The sequence below is a fragment of the Phodopus roborovskii genome, unplaced genomic scaffold, assembly GCF_943737965.1.
Source record: "Phodopus roborovskii unplaced genomic scaffold, PHOROB, whole genome shotgun sequence".
Classification (NCBI taxonomy): Eukaryota; Metazoa; Chordata; class Mammalia; order Rodentia; family Cricetidae; genus Phodopus; species Phodopus roborovskii.
In genome coordinates this window covers 78926-99490 of record NW_026126683.1, presented here as the reverse complement: position 1 = coordinate 99490, position 20565 = coordinate 78926, and the positions used below count along the sequence as shown (strand labels likewise).

Genomic DNA, 20565 nt, shown 5'->3' with positions numbered 1-20565 from the left:
GGAACTGGGATCAATATGTAAAATAAGAAAAATAAAACAAAAGGAAATGTCAAAATAAGCTCAATTATCATGTATAATTAATGCCTGATGATAGAACTTTTAAAAAGTCCATGTAGCTCACACATTTACTAATTGCCTAGCTTTTCTACCAGGTGAATGCAGTGGTATTAACTTATGAGAGGAAGGATAGCAAAGTTGACACAGGTGTTGGCTCATGGCTACAGGGAATTGAAAGTCTCAAACCTGTGCCAGCAAACGAGTAAGATTTTCAGCAACACAACCAGACATAAGTGCACATGTATATGCATACATGTGAAGGCCCAAAGTGGAAGTCAGGTGTCTTTCCATCACTCTGTTTTGAGGCAGGGTCTGTCTCTGAGTCTGAGTTCATCAACTCTAGTAGGTTGTCTGGTGAGTGAACGCCAAAGCTCCTCTGTGTCTGCTTCTCCCTACCAGTGAACAGTTATGAGCATGGACCACTGAGAATAGCTTTTTGTGTGGCTTTGGGAGATGTGAACTCAGGTCCCTGTGCTGGAGAGTAAAGCAGACACTGTACTCCCTAATGTACATGGTAAATCACTTTTAGAACAATCACAGAATATACCTAGATCTAATCTAACCTATAGTTATGATGGTTGCGAGATAGATAGATAGATAGATAGATAGATAGATAGATAGATAGATAGATAGATAGGTAGATAGATAGATAGATAGATAGGACAATTCCAGAAACAAAGCATAAAGAGCAAGTAGGAAAGGAAACAGCAAACAGATGACACATCACTTTAAAGTTAAAAACATTATTTTTTAACTATAAACCCTTGAAAGTTAAGCTACATTTTATATCAATTATATTACCTAGCTCAGTCATCTTAAAATAGGCAGAATAAAGAAGAAAAGAAGAACATGTAAGAACAGAAGTTTTCAATTAATTTCCATACAAGTTGAGGGGCTGGATGGAGCCCATCTTCTCTGAGGAGTAGAGGAGTAGGGGAGGGAATCTCTGCAAGTCTCAGGGGATCCTCCCTGTTGGGTGGTCTATGAAGGGCACATTATGACACCAAGATGTCTTATCTCTTAGTCTTCCTGTGTGGCATATCCCACCCATGGAATTCTTGTTGCCTCCAAAGCTTTTCCAGCACCTTATAAAAGACTTTGGAAGACCCAGGAGTGTTACTGAAGCTAGGGACCTGACTTCCTTAGGTGTGGAAAGGACCAGTGATGGGGATGTCCTTCTGTATATATGTTTTTCTTACTGGTTGATGAATAAATGCTGATTGGCCAATACCCAGGCAGGAAGTACAGACAGGGCTACCAGAATAGGAGAATGCTGGGAAGAGGAAAGGCAGGGAAAGTTGCCAGAGAGTGACACCATATAGCTACCAGGAAAGTAGGATGCCCAGACATTCTCAGATAAGATAAGGCCATGTGGAAATATATAGATTCAGAGATATAGGTTAATTATTAAGAGCAAGCTAGACAATAATAAGCCCGAGGACTAGGCTAAATAGTTTATAATTAATATAACCCTATGTGTGTTTATTTGGGACTGAAGGGTGGTGGGACCAGGATGGACAGAAACGTCTGTCTACAGATCAAAGTGGCATTTCCTGTCCCTGGTACTGAGGGCTGCAACCCCAGACTAAGCATTGGCAGTGGACATTTTGTTACAAGATATGTGTGATATATGTCAAACTCCCATATTTGCCAGCAGTGCAGAGATTATGTCTGGCTCCAGATCTGTGTTTTTATTCCTATACTATATGTAACTAAGGAAGCTTTGAGATAGATAATACATGGAAGGATCATGATTCTAATAATTCTAGGACAGTCCTAGTTCATGGCCATTATCCCAGTGAAAAGTATTCATTGTACCACGTTTCTAGAAAACATTGGAAAGTAAATAAATTATTTTTTTTTTAGGACTGACAACTTATTAGAGGAGCAGGTGAAGCTGCCATAGTGAGCAGGTGATGGGTGGTGAAAGGTACTGTTGGGAGACAGTTTTTGGTAAGACATAGTTCTTCACAGCTCTAGCTATAATAGGCAAGAGACAGAGTAAGCTTGGGGCCAACACTCAGAGCTGGGTATTCCTATCTGTAAAATGGGAATGCAGCATTAAGACAATAGCATACTAACTCAGACTTGCTGTGAATATCAAATGAGATAAGATATTAAATTGTTTTGTAAGTAGAGATACTACTGAGAGGTAAGGTACCAAGGTGACACTGAATGGTAAGATGCCAAGATGACATTGAATGGTAAGGTGCCAGGGCATTATAAGTCTGAAAACATTTCTTTCCTCCCTTTGAAAACAGAAACCTGAATCTACTTGGTTCAGGAAGCCTTGTCTGTGACTAAGCAGGGCATCAGAAGAAAATTTCCACTTCATTACAAACACTTGGTATAACCAAGTGCACATGTAAAGGCTGACTCAAAGGTCAGTGTGTCTGCATGCTTAGTTTGGGGCATAATACGTTTTAAATGTCACTCCACCTCACTTTCCCTTTTCCATTGGTGAATTCTTCTCTATTCATCTGTTTCATTCATGAAGACATCTCCTCTTCATCAGTTTCTTCAACTGAACAACCTCCTGCATTGGATGACCTAACTTTCCCTGAGAAACAATGTAACCACTTTAGATGTGCCCCTCGCCTTGCTTGATTTCAGAAAATAGGACTATTTTATTTGAAATTTCATTACTTCTCATTGCTTCCAGTCTGGCTGTGTTGTTTCCTCCTTGAACTTTACAGTGTCTTCCTGTCTGAACTTCTGAATAATAATCCATCATTAAGCCCTGCTGAAGGCCCCTTTGTTAGAAGACTTTAAGAGCTGGAGGGAAGTGCCCCACATGGGGTCTACATGCTATTTAAGTATGAAGCCATTTAGTACAGAATTAGCTCAGTGTTTTTGTACACATCTTAAAAATATGGACATAAAATTTTCTCTAAGAGATGTATCTGTTGAGATAGTGAAAGTATAAAATCCAATGTCAAGAAGCTTCACTGTGTCTGTCCTGAATAGCTAGTCTAACTATTTATTGAATTGTACAGTCCTAGGGTCTGGTAATTTCAGTGTATGGTACTTTTTGTGCAACATTTTTTGGTAAGGAAGTTAATAAAAAAAATACTCTTATGTAAAATCCAAAGAAACAAAGTCTTTCATAGAGAAAGAGAAATTACTCTAAATTATAAAACCTCCTAGAAATTAATAGATGACTCACAATTTTCAACTATAAATTGAGCAAAAGTCATAAATGGTTCACAGTCAGGAAAAGCTGAAACAGGAGAACAGATGCCCAGCGTCACATTAGAGGAAGCACACAAACCAACATTAAAGTGAGATTCCTTTCAGCAGTTGATTGGTTGAGTCTATCCACACACTCCAGAGCACAGAAGACTTAGGAAAGCATGGCATGCATTACCAACACACAGACAATAGACCACTGCTTCAGATTGATACAAGTGTCAAAAATCAATTTACTGTTTAGATAAAGCTGTCACTGCATTAACACTTGTAATAGTACATACTGAAGACATCCCAAATGCCCACAGACAGCAGGTTAGATCTGCACAACAGAAAACAATGTAGCATTTGGAGACAAGAGGGAAACCTCACTGACTTATGTGCAGTAACATATGTGACATGTAAAAACCTAGAGGATACACTAGTGAGGAAAGCAAGACACAGTTGTAGTTTGTGTAGGAAAAACAATATATATCCATAATTTGCTACATTGACATAATGGAAAGAAACAGCTACTATATTAGAGAGGGAGTCTGGTCTCAGGAAGGGCATTGGTTTCTGGGGAAGCTGGCAGATGAGAGTTGGGACAAAGAGAAAGCTTTGTGCTGTTATTGTACCATTTCCAAAATGCATAAAGAAGTGAACAAGGAGATGGCTTAGTGGGTAAAAGCATTTGCACCCAAAGCTGATGAGAGTTCAATCTCTGCAACCCACACAGTGAAAGGAGAGAGCAACTATCTGCAAGTTGCCTTCTCATCTCTACATGTGCACCATGGCATGTGTACACCCCCACATACACACACAAGATTTTTTTTTATTAAAGAAAACATGTCCTTGTAGCGTTCCTTTCAGAATCTCTATAGCTCTCTTTGGAGAATAGAGTAGGGAGGTGGGGTGGGGCATAGGGCAGGACAGGTGACCCTAGACTGCAATTGTCCTTTGTGCTATGTGTTTTCTTTCTTCCCTTGGAGTAAAAGGGCTATGAAGTCAGAAACTAAGGCTCCCTGATGGCCTGGCTGGGAACTGTGTGGAAGTCCTGGGTGGGGGACATCTCCCCTCAGTTTATAATCTCGTCTCTCCTAGTCCAGCCTTACATCATCTAGATGCATTGTTCTTCTGGATTCCCAATACACTGACTATGTGTCTGTTGCAGCACTCACACAATATTTAATATATCTACTCTATCTAGCTTATATATTCCTATCAGAGGAGTCTCACAAGTAAGACCGCTTTTAAATATTCAATATAACTTAGAGCAGCAGCTAAGTTTTGAATGCAAGATATGTACTGTGCATAGGTCTCCTGAAATTCACAATTTGCTGTTAATTTGTAGTACATCTTACACTTTATAGAAACTCTAAAGTGTTTGCATGTATTCATGACAAAAAAATAAGCCCTATTTACACCAAAAATAGACAAATTACTCTATATTTTCTAGTCTAAACACTTGGCAGGTGAGATTACTATATTAATCAGTCCTTTATGTATATAACTTTATTCATTTAAAACCTTGGTTTTTTTGTTTTTTGTTTTGTTTGTTTGTTTGTTTGTTTTTGGAAAATGATAGGACAGGGTTCTGCCAGTGAGCTAAACTCTAGCCTCTCAGGACTTTTTATTTTATTTCTTGGGTCTTAAAACTGTATATCCTAATGAGATTGCTAACTATAAGAGCCCATAACAATTATAAAATGCTGTCTTTTTTACTTAAACTCCATTAGGAATAAGTACACTGGTTAAAGATGCTTCTTGTTTAATTAATAAAAAATAATCTATAACAGTAAATTGCTGTTTCTAGAAATTTTTCTGAACGTAGAACTCATTTATAATTTTCAGTAAAAGTACAAAAGGCCGTTGGGGCTTCTCAATAAGATAAAAGAATTCTCAGCATACTGTACAGTTTCAGAAGAAAAGAAAAATATAAAGAACAGAAATAGTTGCTCAACTCATTCATTCTTTGAAATTGGTAATTTATTCCCAGAGTCTCAAAGAGGGGAAGAGGAACAGCAAAAGACACTTGGCTCCCTCAGGAAAGTCACTCAGAGCTTCCTCTGAGAGGATAGCGACCAGGCAGGTCCTCTGTGACAATGGACCTATATTTTATGGACCACATTTTGTAACACCCCCCACAAACAATAGAATCGCTTTACAATAATCCATTTTCTTCATTTTATTCTATTTCCAACTGCAGATCTTTCATTCCTTCAATAAAAATTAAGCACATCATGTCAGATTTTCTTGTCACTATTAAACTGAAAGTTTCGTGACTGCCATCTACTGGTGAGTGTCAAGATGACAACTTATATTAGAAATATTAGAGGCTTAATATCCATTGGAATATCCAATGCTACACAATTTGATAATCAGGAAAATTTATGTAATTAAGCTCAAATTATTTGACCACGCATTCCTAGCATAAGTCAAGAAAGGAAAGCTGTAGGATTTCTTTTTATAATTTACTACAATTTCTTAGTATTATTCATAAGTAGTAATATATGTGAGTTGTGTTGTTCCAATGTAAATTTTAATTCTCTGTCTCTCTCTCTCTCGTGTGTGTGTGTGTGTGTGTGTGTGTGTGTGTGTGAGTGTGTGCGCGCGCGCACGCGCACATGTTGTCTTTGGGTCTCTTCTTCAATGTCTCTCCACCTTAGTTTGAGACAGGATCTCTCACTAAACCTGGATCTCACAGATTTACCTAGACTTAACTGTCAGGGTGTTCTCAGAATCTTCCTTTTTCTCTTTACCCAGGACTGGAATTACAGGCACCAGCCAGCACGCCCAGCTTTTTCCATGGATGCTGGGAATGGGTATTCAGGTTCTTATGCTAATGTAGTAATGTTTTACCATTGCATTGCTGTCTCTCCAGCTAAATTTTGTTTTCATAAGCATGGACATATGTCTAATTGATAATGAAATTAGTAGTTACTACACTATCATTTAGGCAAATCAAACATAGTTTGTATGGTGAAAATCTCTCATGGTGGAGGGGCAGTGAACTTTATTTTTAAAAAATGACTTGTGCAAATACAAGAAAGCTCCATTAATACATAAAATACACAATGGCAGAGGTGTTTCAAGGCCATTTCAATGCTGCCTCAACATGGACATTTACATACAGGAATCACTTAGCATTTGCAATTAATGAAACATACCTGGCTTAAAATGTGGTAAGGAATGAACTCCCGGCCAAGTGTCCTCATTTGGTGTTCCAAGAACCTAGGAGAGAACAAAAAATTGTGAAAACAGACATTATTTCCAAAGAACTCCAAATTCTCAAGTGCAGAAAATACTGCATGATGTGGAGCTCTGGATGTTTCCCCCATTACCATCAGCCAGGGTTTTCATTTCAATAAAAGCCAAGACAGTTAAAGAACCACCCAAGGTGAATCTCTGTGTTCTAACAAATGCAGCTGAACGTGACAAGTTAAGTCTGCTACATTTTATCAAGCTCAGACTCAAAAAGTAGGTGAAGAATCACACAGCACAATGCCATCTTGATGGGACCAAATGAGTGCCAGCGCCCCTCACAACTCTTTCATAAGCAAAAGTCCTTCCTTCCCCTTATACAGTGTGACATTCCAGTCGTGAGAGTTCTGTCCTTTCTCCCCTGTGTCCTCTGTCTCAGCATCAAGATGTTTCAAGAACTCAAGAGTCACAGTTTAACATGTTCAAGTTCTCTCAGTACACTTGAGTTTTCATCACTGTGATTGATTTACAGTTTCTTCTCAGCAAAGTGGTCTTCCGCATGCACAGCCTCTTTTTTCTATTCTTATTTCTGTTTTCCCCTCATCTACACTTGCTCCTGCAAAAGGAATTCAAGGACAGTTAGGGCTCCACAATCCACGTGGGTGTTCAGTGTTCCTAGTGATCGCGGGAACAAAGCTCAGTGGTTCAGTGTCGAGCTAAAGGGTTAAGAGCCTTGAAGACAAGCTGGGTTTACGTCCTTGCAGCTCTCCCCTCACCATGTAAGCTTAGGTGGGAAGGAGCCTCTCATGGCTTCATTTTCTTACTTATAAATCAGAAAATGATAACCTCTATTCATCTGCGTGGCGAATACTCAATGGTATTCGATAAGTAAATCATATCAGATAAGTAACCACACACACACACACACACACACACACACACACACACACACACACACACACCACAGCCATCTGGGGATGGCGCTCCTCTTTGTTCACACACTGGTTGAATTTTGCATGGACAAAATGAGTAGACAATACTGAACTTCAACAACTGAAAATAGGTATGTTCAACTAAACTTGTGACATGGACAGGACAGTTTTTGTATCACATATGGGCCTCTGGAAGTTCTATGAACAAAGTTCAGCAGGCTCTAAGTCTTGCTGAAGAATGACTACTGCCCTGGTGGTCTTGTCAATGTTCCCAGAGCGCTATATCAGCAAACCCTTTTCCTAGGCGTCACCCTCATCCTTGTATAGTTCTCTATTTAATGGAGATTCATAAACAGTATGGCTTTCACATGAAAGCTAACAGGATAGACAAATCACATGAGACTGTTCTTTAATGACAGACTTGGCGATCAGGTCTTGGACCCCATTTCTTCTGTAGGCATTCTTGGAGCCTGTGTTCAGGAAATGCAAAGTGGGCACAATGTTCACAAAGGAAAAGGAGAATTAAAAATTAATTTTGTTTTCAGTAAAAGGCTTTTCAGAAGGAGCGCCATGGGTTAAGTGGATGACAGGCAAGGATAGGCATGTGTGTACGAGGAAAAGTATGTGCCTTGTCTCTGGACCAGATTTTCATTTGCATGAACTAGTAAGTTCCAATGCCAAGACTTTTCAAAGTTGGCAAAAGCATATTGCCTAAAAGTCAAAAATAATCTTTTATAATAAAATATGAAAAAGGAAACTGAATTTGTGCTATCAGAATTTAAGAGTCCCTACACATGTAAATAAATGAGTCTATAGTATATGAAGCTCCTGCCTGCCATCCTTAACATGTCATAAGAGCTGAAAGGTCTTTTTAAACTTTTCTTATTTTTTGTAGCTATAATAAAACTATGTCATTTCCCCTTTTCCTTTCCTCACGCCAAACTTTCTTAATACTCCTCCTTGCTCTCTTTCAAATTCAGTCTCTTTTTCCATTAATTGTTTTACACACACACACACACACACACACACACACACACACGTATAACATGCTCAGTCTGTATAACTTTAGTTACATGTATGTTTCAGAGCTTAACATTGGGAAGCACATCAATGACCAGCATGTCACAATAATCCTAATGATGCATTAGGGATACACATACCTAAGTAAGCAACAGCTCTCTATTTGGACTTAAGAAGAATAAAAATCATGCCCGGTACTGGAATCCTAGGCAACTACCTAGGGCTAGTGAAGTCATAGATCTTGAGGTTGTCATCTACAACCATCACATTACTAAGACAGCATAATCTCTAACTACAGCCTAAATACTTGCCCTTATACCCACAGATAAGTGTAGTTCTTACCCATCATTACGTACACTTCTCTCCGCAACAAACAGATCACTACAGAAAACTACACTCAATCAAATGCAGATGTCTGGAGCACAGTCCCAATCCTACACCTAAATACATCCCTTTCACTGAAGGCTCAGGGATCATTGCAGAAGAGGGAATGGAAAGATGATTAAGAGGCAGAGGGTATCAAGAAGTTTGCTGTGAGACTGTAATGTCAGAAACTACACCCACAAAGTCCCACCAACATGAGACTAAACACAAGCTGAACAAGGACAACAATAACAATAGACATGCTAAAGTGGATGGGGCAAAGCCCAGGAGGACCCAACCCAACAAAGAACCATAAGAAACAACGCAATGTTGAGAGGAAGACAGTCTTCCCAGGGGACCAGGGGAAGAGCACACCAGCTGGTTACTCAACACCAAATGGTCACCTCTAAGAGGTCTTTTACACATTCATTTATGCAGATGCACTTTAAATCTGCCCAAGAAGCTTATGTACCTCCCAGCTTCCCACAGAAGATGCAGAGCTTGTGACTCCCTTGGAGATGCCCATGGCCTAGCGAGGGAGCTGTGAACACAGGAGAAATTAGTTTCTTTCAGCATGACGAAAGTTGTCTATAGGATATTGGGGTGGGTGTAGGGAAGGACTAAGAGTATAGAGGACACTATGCTTGGCTCCCCTAGGGATGGAAAAACTCAGTGCAGTAGAAGCTAATGAAACAGGGAGAAGGAAGGCATGGGAGCACCAGCAAACGACTGTGGGAACAACTTATCAGAGCTGCAGGGCTGCCCTGCAGTGCTTTCTCTTGGTGGTTTCATTCCCCAAGTGTCTTGCCAGCTGAATTCCCACCTCTGCTTCTGCACTTGGCCACCTTTGCCTGAGAGAGTCTCTGCACAATCTAGTTCAAGTCCTATGTTGCTTCTCTGTGACCCCAGAGTACTTTTCATAGACTTCTACTCAGAATACCTGGTGTTGGCAGCCAACTTATTTTCACACTCAACTACAAGTCTCAGAGTAGAGACCATTATGTTTACCCTTCAGCTCTTAGTGCTCACCATGTGTCTGGTACTGGATACAGATTTGGAAAATGTTGAAAAACTGACTGGCTGGCTGAATAGCTGGAATGGATGTAGGATAGATGATGGATGATGGGTGGATGATGGATGGATGGATACAAGGATGGGAGGACAGATGATAGATGGATGGTAGATGGGTAGATGATGAGTGGCTGGAAGGATGCATGATGGATGCTTGGTGTGTCTGGATGACCTAATGAAGTTCTGACTGCAGGCTGGCCTCAGACTGAGAGGCTAAGGTCACACAATGACTCCAAGGAAGCTCTATCTGTTGCAAAGTTTTAGCACCCATTGTGAACATGTAAATTTTACATATAGTTGAAATAGTCCCTCAAGGCAGAGTGGAAGTTCCCCCACTACTTTATGGGATGAACATAACACTTGCTGATGAAATGGTGGGGTAAACTAATAAATTAATAGTGAGGTATATGAAACCATTATTCAAAAACAGAAGCAGCAAATAACAGAGTGATCAACAGTAAAACATAACCCATTTTGAGAGCATATATTCAAGTTATAACTGTGAGCATATAGTGAGTCATGATGCAAAAATGTTTATCTAGCTGGTTAAAAGCCAATTCCTTTTCTAACAAGATGCTAAAAGCATAAATCAAGAATGCAAGAGATAAAAGAAGTTTAGACTGAAGGGCAATGGGTTTAGCTCTGAGCCTGTTAAATGTTAGGAATGCGTTCAGGTCAAGAGAAAGGTTGTGTGCAGGGCAACTGGAATCAGATATGGGTCGTGGGGAAGAACTTCAGACAGGAAGAACTTTGGAACTCCTCAGCATATATGTGGTAATTGAAAGCAAATGTCAAATGCAAGTTACAAAATGGTCTCATTTTCCTATGCTCCCACATATGCCAGAACTATGTCTCTGTGACACACTGGAATATTTAGCATCTGTCAAGACAAACAAAGAATTAGCCCATCTCTATCAGCGAGGTCGTGGGACTTAAAACAACAATCTTAGACTTGCTTTTCTGGGATAGGTCCTGACACTACCTCAACAATGTGGCTCGTATCAGCCTCTATTGTCTGGCATAAGAACAGGGTCCCTCTGTAGAAATATCTGTTTTACAAATAAGAGAAGAAAATAACTGTCTGGAGCTCAAATTTTAAAAGATAATTTTTGCTTGCAATGTTTATGTGCTTGCCCCAACTATTAACTATTGCAAGAATGCTTATGGTTTTAGAGCTTGTAGTTTCATGAGCCTTGGGTCTGCTAACTTAGAGCTCATGGGCCTCCCCACCATGAACACCCAGGGCTTTGGGAGAACAAGGACTGTGGAAGTCCTCCCTAGTTTGAGAGGGCCTAGAAGTCCCTAACAGGAACTCCAGCATGGGTGATTCTGGCCTAATGGGGGGAGGGGCGTGGATAAAACTGGCTAACACTGGTGTGAATAATAAAAGAATGCAGAAATGGTGGGTTCTTGCTTCATGTTTTCAGGCTTCATGAGCATGGCCATAGTAGGATGATGAAGATAAATCTCTGTAGTTATGAACCCCAGATGAATAGAAAACCCGAACAATGCTTTTTCATTTGAATCTTTGAAAACCCAATATAAAACATCTCTAAAATAACACTGCTTCATGGCTATAGCCCTTGGCTCATGACTGTTCCTGGCTCCTAGTGGGAAATCCTGGTCATAGTCATGGCACAGCTCAGCAAAACTCAATGGGGCTATCACGTACCACACTAGGGAAGAGATGCTCAAGAATGAAACAAGCCAAAGAAAGCTGATCATAAAGCAATGGTCAAGTGGGGATGCAGGACATATCATATTGCCCAGAACTGCAAATGGTGTGTACCATGAATGGAGAAGATGGATGGTGAGAAGCAAAAGTTCTGGAATCCCCTGGCCTCAAAGAGTGTGGTGAGATGGAAATCTTTTGTTCAATTTTGTTCATTTACTTTACATACCAACCAGAGGACACAGTGGTGGCAGGGCTACAGCAAAGACAGTTACAAGATGGATTAAGCTTAGAAGAAAGGGGAAAGGTGCAAGCAGCAGGAAGTCAAAGATGGCCTAGGACAGAAGGAAATACTGCAGGCAAATTTCTGTATGGGAATAATCAGAAATTTACACCACAGGCTTAAATCGTTACTATTATGGTTTGGATCTGGTGCTTCCCCACAGCCTTGGGTCTCCAGCTAGTGCTGCTATTTTGAAAGGGTTGTGGGACCTTTGGGGCATGAGGCCTGGAATCTGGCTCAGTCTGGATCTCTACTTCCTGGTAGGGCACCAAGATGTGATTAGCCTCAGGCTGCCACCTACAGATGACACTGTTCCCGCTACCATTCAACCACCCCTAAAACAATGAGCCAACATAGATCTTTCTTTCCTTAAGTTGTTCTGACAGGTTTTTGTCACAGTAATAAAAGAATCTAAAACAGCCATTCTCTATTTGTCTACACACTTCTTCAGTAGTCATTGGATTTCTAAAAGGTATTGAGTGAAAGCATCAATGTCTGTCTGCACTGGGATGGGCGACTGAATGAGGTGGGGAATCTCCCACTCTTTGTCTCTCTTTAACTTTGGACCACACTGAGTACCTCCTCACACATGAATCACGCTTTGCCAACTGTAGGGCATTGTCTAAGAGTAGGTTAGTTGAGGTGGGAAGACCCACTCTAAATGTGGGTGGCACCACTCCCTGAGCTGGGGCTCTAGTTCCATAAAAAGAAGAGAGTTGAGTACCAGACCTCAGCTCTGCTTCCAGACTGTGGATGTTCTGGGACTTGCCACCTCAAGCTCATAATGCTGTGGTAAATAATTCCTTCCTTAAGTTGCCGATGTTAGGCCTTTTGTCACAGCCACAGGACAAGTAGTTAATGTACCACCTGTGGTGGTTCAGATGAGAATGGTGTTCACAGGCTCATATGCTTGAATGCTTGGTCCCCAGGTGATTTACTGTTTGGGGAGGATTAGGAAGTGCAGCCTTGTTAGAGGATGTGTGTCACTGGGGGTGCGCCACCTCCTTCTTCAGCTACTGTTCCAGTGCCATGTCTGTCTGCTTCCCACAATGATGATAATGGACTATCCCCCTAAAACTATAAGCACACAGCCCCCATTGCTTTCTAAGGGATGTCTTGTTCATGGCATCTTTTTATACCAACAGAACAGTAATTGAGACACCATGCATGAAATAAATGGAAACATACTAAGTGCTGAGAGCATGGCCTTCTCTGCTAAATACTAAAAGTGGAGGCATGATGAGACCAGATTTGTTCCTCATCAAACTCCTAGAGAATCATATGAACATGGTAGACCAGAAACTGGGAGATGCATAAAGTGGCCACAGGAAGACCCTGAGAAGGGCTCTTAACTGGTGCACATGAGTCTACATGACAATCACCAGGAGTAGTTAAAGCAGCAACGTTCAGTCCTCACTTGCCAGATGGTTCCATTTATGTCACATGTTATCTTCACTCCCAGGTCCTGATACCTATGACCATGACTGACTTTATGTGAATGCTTGGGATTAGAACTCAGGTCCTCATATTTGAGCCACAAACACTCTTACCCACTGAGACCCCCCTCCCCAACTTCTGGTTCTCATACCAGTGGAGGGATAACATATAGTCTAGTGCAGCCTTCCCCACAATGGGAGATGTGAAACCACAAATACAAATGGCGTTAGCTAACAAATAGAACATGGAGTGATATTTACTTTGTTAATGAAAAAGTTGTTCTTTTTTGGCTATCTTTCAATCCTTTTGAGAACATTATGAAGAAAAATCTCATCTTGCATAGTCCTATTTGTCTTTACAACCTCCCAAGCACTTGGCTTGCATCCCTCTGAAGGGGAAGTGAGCCTTTGGTTCAGAATCCCAGGTGGGTGAGATCAAACTTAATACTCCTTACTACTTTCATTGACATTATTTTACTTTATTTTCTATTATAAGAACTCTTAAGAGATTTCTGCTCTCTGTGGTGGTATGAACAAGGCCTTAGAAACGGAGACAGAGAAGTTGACTCTGGGATTCACTGTCTTGGTTGGGGAGGGTGCTGCAGTATTGAGGGGTATCAAGTATAGACCCCTAGAAAGGCACCACAGGGTAGGCTTCTTTTAGGACCAAATGCTAGCAAGGGGCATGTTTGGAACTACTCTCCATTAATAATAAAAAATATGTTACCAGGGACTTCTCAGGACTATCCCCAGAGCAGAGCAGTTGAATATAAAGACACAACAGGATTTCCGAAAACATTTTGAAATTCTTCGCTTGCTATTTTTATACATGTCTCAACCACTCTAATCTTATTTTTCATTAAGTTTCTGGCTTTAATTTCCCTGGATGCTCTTAAGTTCATCCATCTTTTCCTTTTCTTAGCACACCCATGCCACACTAGCTTCCCATCTCTCACTAAGACCAGCACTTTCCCAGTGATCTACTTCTCCCTATTACATTCTTTCAAGTAATATTATTTATTCGTATTTCTTACTGGTCTCTGCACAATCAGATTTGAGCAAGTGTCACTTTGTGAGGAAAATTCTTTGATGGTTCAAAGGCTTCTCAGTGTGGATAAACTTCATCTCCTGTGACTCACTGTAAGCTGTTGCCTGGCTGAGGACTACTGACCTCTTTCCCTTATCTATAATGGTTTACACATTCTTTCCCCTTTGTGCTCTCTCACACTGATCTTCAGTGCCTGCATTTGGCACATTCTCTGATAACCACAATGTTCCCACATGCCAGTCTGAAGCCTGGACATCTGTGCTCTCTCCATGTAATTAGCTGCTGATTAATTTCTCAGCTCTGTGTTGAAACCTCATCCTCAGGTCAAGTCCCACGACCTGTGTGCTAGCACAGGATTCCTGTGATGGGCAATTGCATCACCACAGGTTTCACAGCAACTGTCACAGTTTAAATTTCAGTAAATGTTTACTTCCCATCCAATGACTTTTTTGTTTCTTTTTTTACCTTCTATTCCTTTTACCTATCAAAGTCTATGGCATAAAGTTTGCCCTTAATATTTATTGAATAAACAACATAGGCATAATATTTATTGACTAAACCACATAGACATAAGGGTGAATGACTAATGGGTATCAGAGGGAGCCAATGACTGAACTAAAGAAAGTTATTCTTAATATTCTTCAAAGTAGAAGCTATGTCCCATATAACCAAGGTATGTATTTTCCATACTATTTAACTCTATATTCCTAAAGAACATAAATGCAAGCCCAGATTTCTTCTTGGAACCAGGCAGTCAGATGGCTGAAGCCAAAGGCTGGGTACAGGGATGCAAGAAGGAATGTTTGATATGTGTGCACACCCGTCCACGAGAGCACCCACCACATAGCTCCTGAGTGCCAAAGCCACGTGGAAAGCAGGACAGTAGCATGAAGACATTCCCTTTATAAAAGGGACTAGATGAAGCCAAGATTTCCTGTGAAATTACTCTAAACTTGATAAAGTTTATGTGTCTGTGTAAAAACTACTTAATTCAGATTTTATACAAAATGCAAATGAAATGGGTCCCCACTCTGAATTCAGAGAAGAGGGGACACATTACACTTGTGCCCTGTATGTAAACTTTAGCCAAGCATTAGTAAACTTAGTTGTTATTCACTGATGTAACTTAGCACCACAAAGGTTTGATGAGTGAGAAAATGGGTCAACTCAAAAGGGCATCAAGTGAACAAGAAGGCAAGTGTCTTAAGAGTTGTTCTTCTGGGCTCCCAAAGGACCAGAGAGTCCTAAAGTGCAAAGTCTTAGGAGCACACCTTCTGTTATTCTTTGCCCCCTCAATGCACAGTACACACATGTGTAAGTAAATGTGTTTGTGTATGTATATATGGTGTACATGTGCCCCTATATACACACCAGCACCCTCTTCAACACTTTATTCAGTGACTTGACGGAGGCATAGAGGAACTTACTTACCCTTTTAGGTGAAATACAACAGGGAGACTGGTGGGGCCAGGGATGTATTTCCGGGGTGTACAGCATGCAAAGGCCCCAGATTTCAATCATAAGCAACCCCCAGAGTGGTGAGGATGATTACTATTTAGTAAAGCAAAAACAACTGTCTATCTAACGCAGAGAAAGCTGGAAGCAATAAGTATAACGTTCAGGACTCAAGAGCTACTTAATTGTTCATGATGGAAATGAGCCAGCAGACAGTAAGTGACATTTAAAAACCCATTGCTGAGGCCCCTGATGCCCACCACTTGGTAACCACACCCATTTCCCAGAGTGTGGGAGTGGCCAGTGACTCATTCTGAACAAAGGAATACAAGAAAGGTAAGCTTTCATTTCTGTAATTGCATTGTGTCAGTTGTTAACTCCTGTTGTGCTAGAAGACTCATTCCCTTTCTGGGTTTTTGGAAGCAAACATCCCTGCTGGGAGGGTTTAGAAATAAGAAGCTGTGGTTGATCTAAGCCAACAGCCAGAAAAAGGGCCAGTCAGACATCAGCCCAATAGCCAACAAGAAACTGTTTCCAAAAACCACATAAACTTGGATGTCTGTCCTTATCTAGTTAAACTCGTATGTCCCAGCAGATTCCTTGATTGCATCCCCACGAGACTAGGAAGTGGAGGAACCATCTTGTCCAACTCTGGAAACTCCAAACCCACAGAAATGTTAAGGTGATAAACATGCATTGGTTTGGTGAATTTCTGGCAATATTTACACTGCAGCAAGCAGCTTCTGCTGTGGCTGGGATGAGGAACACTATGCCAATACCAGATATGCACATGAAAATGGCTGGAAAAAAACAAGTCAGTCTTCAATGGAAAGAACATTGAAAGGCCAGAGGATGATGGGCCCACATCTCATGAAGGCATCTGGAAATGTTTACCCTTGTTGAAAAAGAATGGTTTGGGTTCTTATCTCTAGAAGATGAAAAACTCCCTTGTCCCCCTGAGGAGACTTAACATCGTGCCAAGGGAGATAAAAACCAGAATCAATGGAGTAAGGTATTTATAGCAACAAGGGAATGAGAAAAGTTGTGTAACATGCAATGAGCACATTTATGAGAGTAAGAGCTAAAGGTTACATGATCACAGTTTGCATTCACATAAAGATCAAATTCTGTCCCCAGAATGGAACCTCCATGATATAATACTATGGCAGACAATCCAGATGGTATGTCTACTCTTTTCATTTGGTTATAATTAAACTTGTAATACAGACAAAAGTGAGGTTAAAAAAACAGGTCTGACTAATTAAAAAGAAGGTAGAGAAGTCATTCATGAAGGCTTTCCTTCCTCATTTGTAAACAGAATAGTAACGTTAACTATTCAAATATTTTATTTGAGCTAGATAAGCAAAAATATCATGTTTGTATGTACAGTTACTACACTTATCTATCTTATTTAGGAGTGTGTGCATGTGTGAGTCTAACCAGCTACATACAAACATACATACATACATACATATTGTTTTCTTCTTTCGTCTGTGGTCCTACCTAAACTGCCATGGATAATGATGTAATATTTTGACTATTTGCTGCTGCAATGGCATGCAGGCTGGTTGTGGGGTTTCATAAAGACTGCTTTCAGAGGAATGAATGAAAATTTTGTGGAAGTAGGGAACCACCCAGAGGACAAAAGGGATGGAGATGATTAAAACACAGTATCATCACCTGTACCCATGAAGATGCCATAACAAAGTCCATTACTTTACATGTCAACTTCAGGAAAGTTAACTAAGAAAAAGTAGTGATAAGGTAAGATAATGCCTCTTTAAAATAAATAAGAAACAAGAGTCTTTTAAAATGTCCTGATTCTGGGCTGTGATTTGCAGAGTAGCAGAACCCACTGGGAAGCTTTCAAGAGCCACAGGCATTACATAGAAAAGACCAGCAGGGGGAGCCTATAGACCGAAAAAGTAAAAGCCGCCTGGGCCTGAGAAAGGGGCTTGAATATGTAATTGGTTGCTCAACTGCAAGTACTGGTTTGAAAGAAAGGATGTTTCCAAATATTTGTAGTGTTTTCAGCACAGCCAACATTTAGATGAAAAGGAACTCAAATAAGTAAAGACAGCTTTTGGAAAGTGTTGGGTACAAACTCAGATAGCAATGGTCTGGTTCAGTGGTGCTGGCCACCTAAGGGACTCCTCTGTGAGCATTAAGAAAATATTCACCAAAACAAGGAGACTAGGAAAGCAGCCACGTAAGCAAACATATGGACTTGAGTTCAGTTTCCATGTAAAAGCCAGGCAGTGTAGCACATCTGTAACTCAGAACCACCCAGGTATGAAGATTTGAGTTCAGGCAGGTGTGCAGTGTACCTGTAACCCAGTGCTGGGAGGCAGAGATACATAATCCCGAAGCATTACTGACCAGCTAGTGCAGCTGCATTGGTTAGTTCCACCTTTAGTCAGAGATCCTGTCTCAAAACACATGGTAGAGACTAACAGAGGAGTGACACTAAACATAGACCTTTGTCCTTCACACACATGTACACATGCAATCATGTACATGTGCACATACACAGATGGACAAACAACGAGAAAATAAGGAGGTAGCTGAGTAATGATCTCAAAAGCAAAGTATTTGCTATGCAAACACGAGGACAGGAGTTTGATCCCAGAATCCAGCTGGATGTGGTAGTTTCCATGTTTGTAATCTCTGCTCTAGGGAAGCAAGGACAGGGATCCCTAGGGGATTGCTGAACAGCCAGTCTAACCTATTGGAGCTCCAGATTAGTAAGACACCCTGTCTTTAAAAACCAAGGTGCAAGATGCCCGAGGAACAACACTTGAGGTTGTCCTCTGGCTTCCACATGAACAAGAATACACAACCATGTGTACCAAGGTACAAACAGATACATGCATGTTCTTGTGCACGCACACACACACCAGAAACAATGGATGAGACACTCCCACCCCAAAGAGTCACTTTAACTGGCCCAAAGGAGAGCAGAGACATGTAAAATACTCTAAAACTTGCTGATACACAACTAGGGCTGAGCCCCTACCTGGGACAGTCTGACTAGGTAACCCTTACAGACTTCTCTGATAAGTGACTTGTAGATTTATTTGTTTACTTTCAGCCTGGGTCCAGACAGAGGCCACAAAAGATTTGCAGAGAGACAAGACAGCTGTTGAAAAAATTGGATGGGAAACAAAAATTCAAACTCATCCCAGAAAAGGCTCTGCAGGACCAGAAAGTCTGACTGTAAAGGCAGCCCTTTTAATGTTTCCCCATTATTTTCACTCCTTCCATCTCTCTTTTCTCCCCTTGGTTGCCTTGATTCCCTGTCTGCCCAAGCCCAATCCTCTCACTGCTTTCATTCTCATCTCAGTGACTTTTCAGAGTGAGTGAGGTATGAGTTATTGTGACCGGGCCTCAGACAGGCAGTCCCCAACTGTGCACTGTAGGAGCCAAGGCAATGAGAGGAGCAGCCAGCAGCCAGTGGGGGGGAGGGGTGGTGGTAGAGCAGCTGCATGCGGTGGGGGCACTCATGATGCTCCACGCAAATGCAGCTTGCCTGATAGAGCACCACAGCAGAGCCTCCAGGAGCCCCAAGAAAGGGATCTGGGGGCAGAAGCAGTACATGGTGAGCTCTGCCACTCAGTGTGTGATGCCTTCCTTAGCATCCTCAGCAGGGCTCTGGAGCAGCAGGAATGCCAGCGGATTCCGAGCATAATCCTAGGGCAGTTGGTGTCTGCTGGGGCACCAGTAGGAGGCACTTGCTGGAGGAAATCTTGTTTGTGGCTCAAAGGGTAAATTCTCAGTGGCTGCTCCAATGCCATGCCTGCCTGCCCACCATGCTTTCCTGCTATGGTTGTGATGGCCTCTCCTACCTCTTTAGAACCAGAAGCCTCAAATAAGCTTTTCCTTCTAAAAGATGCCTTTGTCATGGTGATTTATCACAGCAATAGAAAAGTTAACAAATATGCTAATACACTCAAAATCATGGGAACATGGATATATTAGCTTCTTGTGACTGTACAAACACATATTTGGTACCTTAGGACAAGACAGACACACACTCTCCTAGCAACAGCTCCAGTGTGCTAGGATGAAATGTCAGCAGGGCTTTACACCTTGGGCAGGCTCCACAGAAGAACCATTTCTTGGGGGATGTTTCAGCTTTTGCTAATGCCTGACATTCCTTGGTGTGTGGTCACTTAAAGCTGTTTCTTTCCCGTCTTCACACTGCCTTCTGTTTCAAATCCCCACAACTTTCTTACACATAAGGACAGAACCGATGGCCTGTCTGGAAACTCAATGATGTGCTCTCCTTCTCAAGGCTTAACACTGCTTACAATCATCCATTTTCCAAACAAGGTAAGCTAAGGTTCCATCTACTATCTTGGGTATTTATTCTTTAGTCTACAATGGAGTGGAAAAAAAATCACCATTTCTGAGGTATTCTTTATGAATGATCCTCAGAGTACAGACTGTGCTCCTATAAACACATGAACTCAACAGAAGCAGCTGTGGAGATGTGTCTACTTGGCTGTAGTAACTCAGAGAAGCTGCATCACTGCTTGCAAGCTTGCACATGTTATTTCATGTTCTGGATATCAGTCGAGTGGAATGGCAAAACAATGGAGAATGCTGAGAGAAGACCTCACCACTAAAGTGCCCTAGGCAGGAGTCATACACAGCATCAGGGACCCTGCTTGGATCTATAATCTAGGATCCCCCAGTCGCTTCCCATCTTAGCACACAGACTTATTTGGGTAGACATTATTAATATTACTGTAATTTGCCTCCACAGACTCACATGCAAGACTCAAGACCAACAGACGGAAGCTGCATGGCCAGCCAGAGGATCTCTCAGCTGAGTGACCCTATCCTTCTCTGTA

At 41.3% G+C, this 20565-nt stretch overlaps 1 protein-coding gene across 1 annotated transcript in view; it reads right to left on the bottom strand.

Moving 5' to 3' along the window:
• LOC127214209 (cyclin-dependent kinase 14-like) overlaps positions 1-20565 on the bottom strand; it is a 251280-nt gene that overhangs the window by 152396 nt on the left and 78319 nt on the right. Inside the window, exon 4 of the mRNA XM_051174609.1 lies at positions 6396-6459. Coding sequence (XP_051030566.1) covers positions 6396-6459 — 64 coding nt within the window. The remainder of the gene's footprint in view (positions 1-6395; positions 6460-20565) is intronic.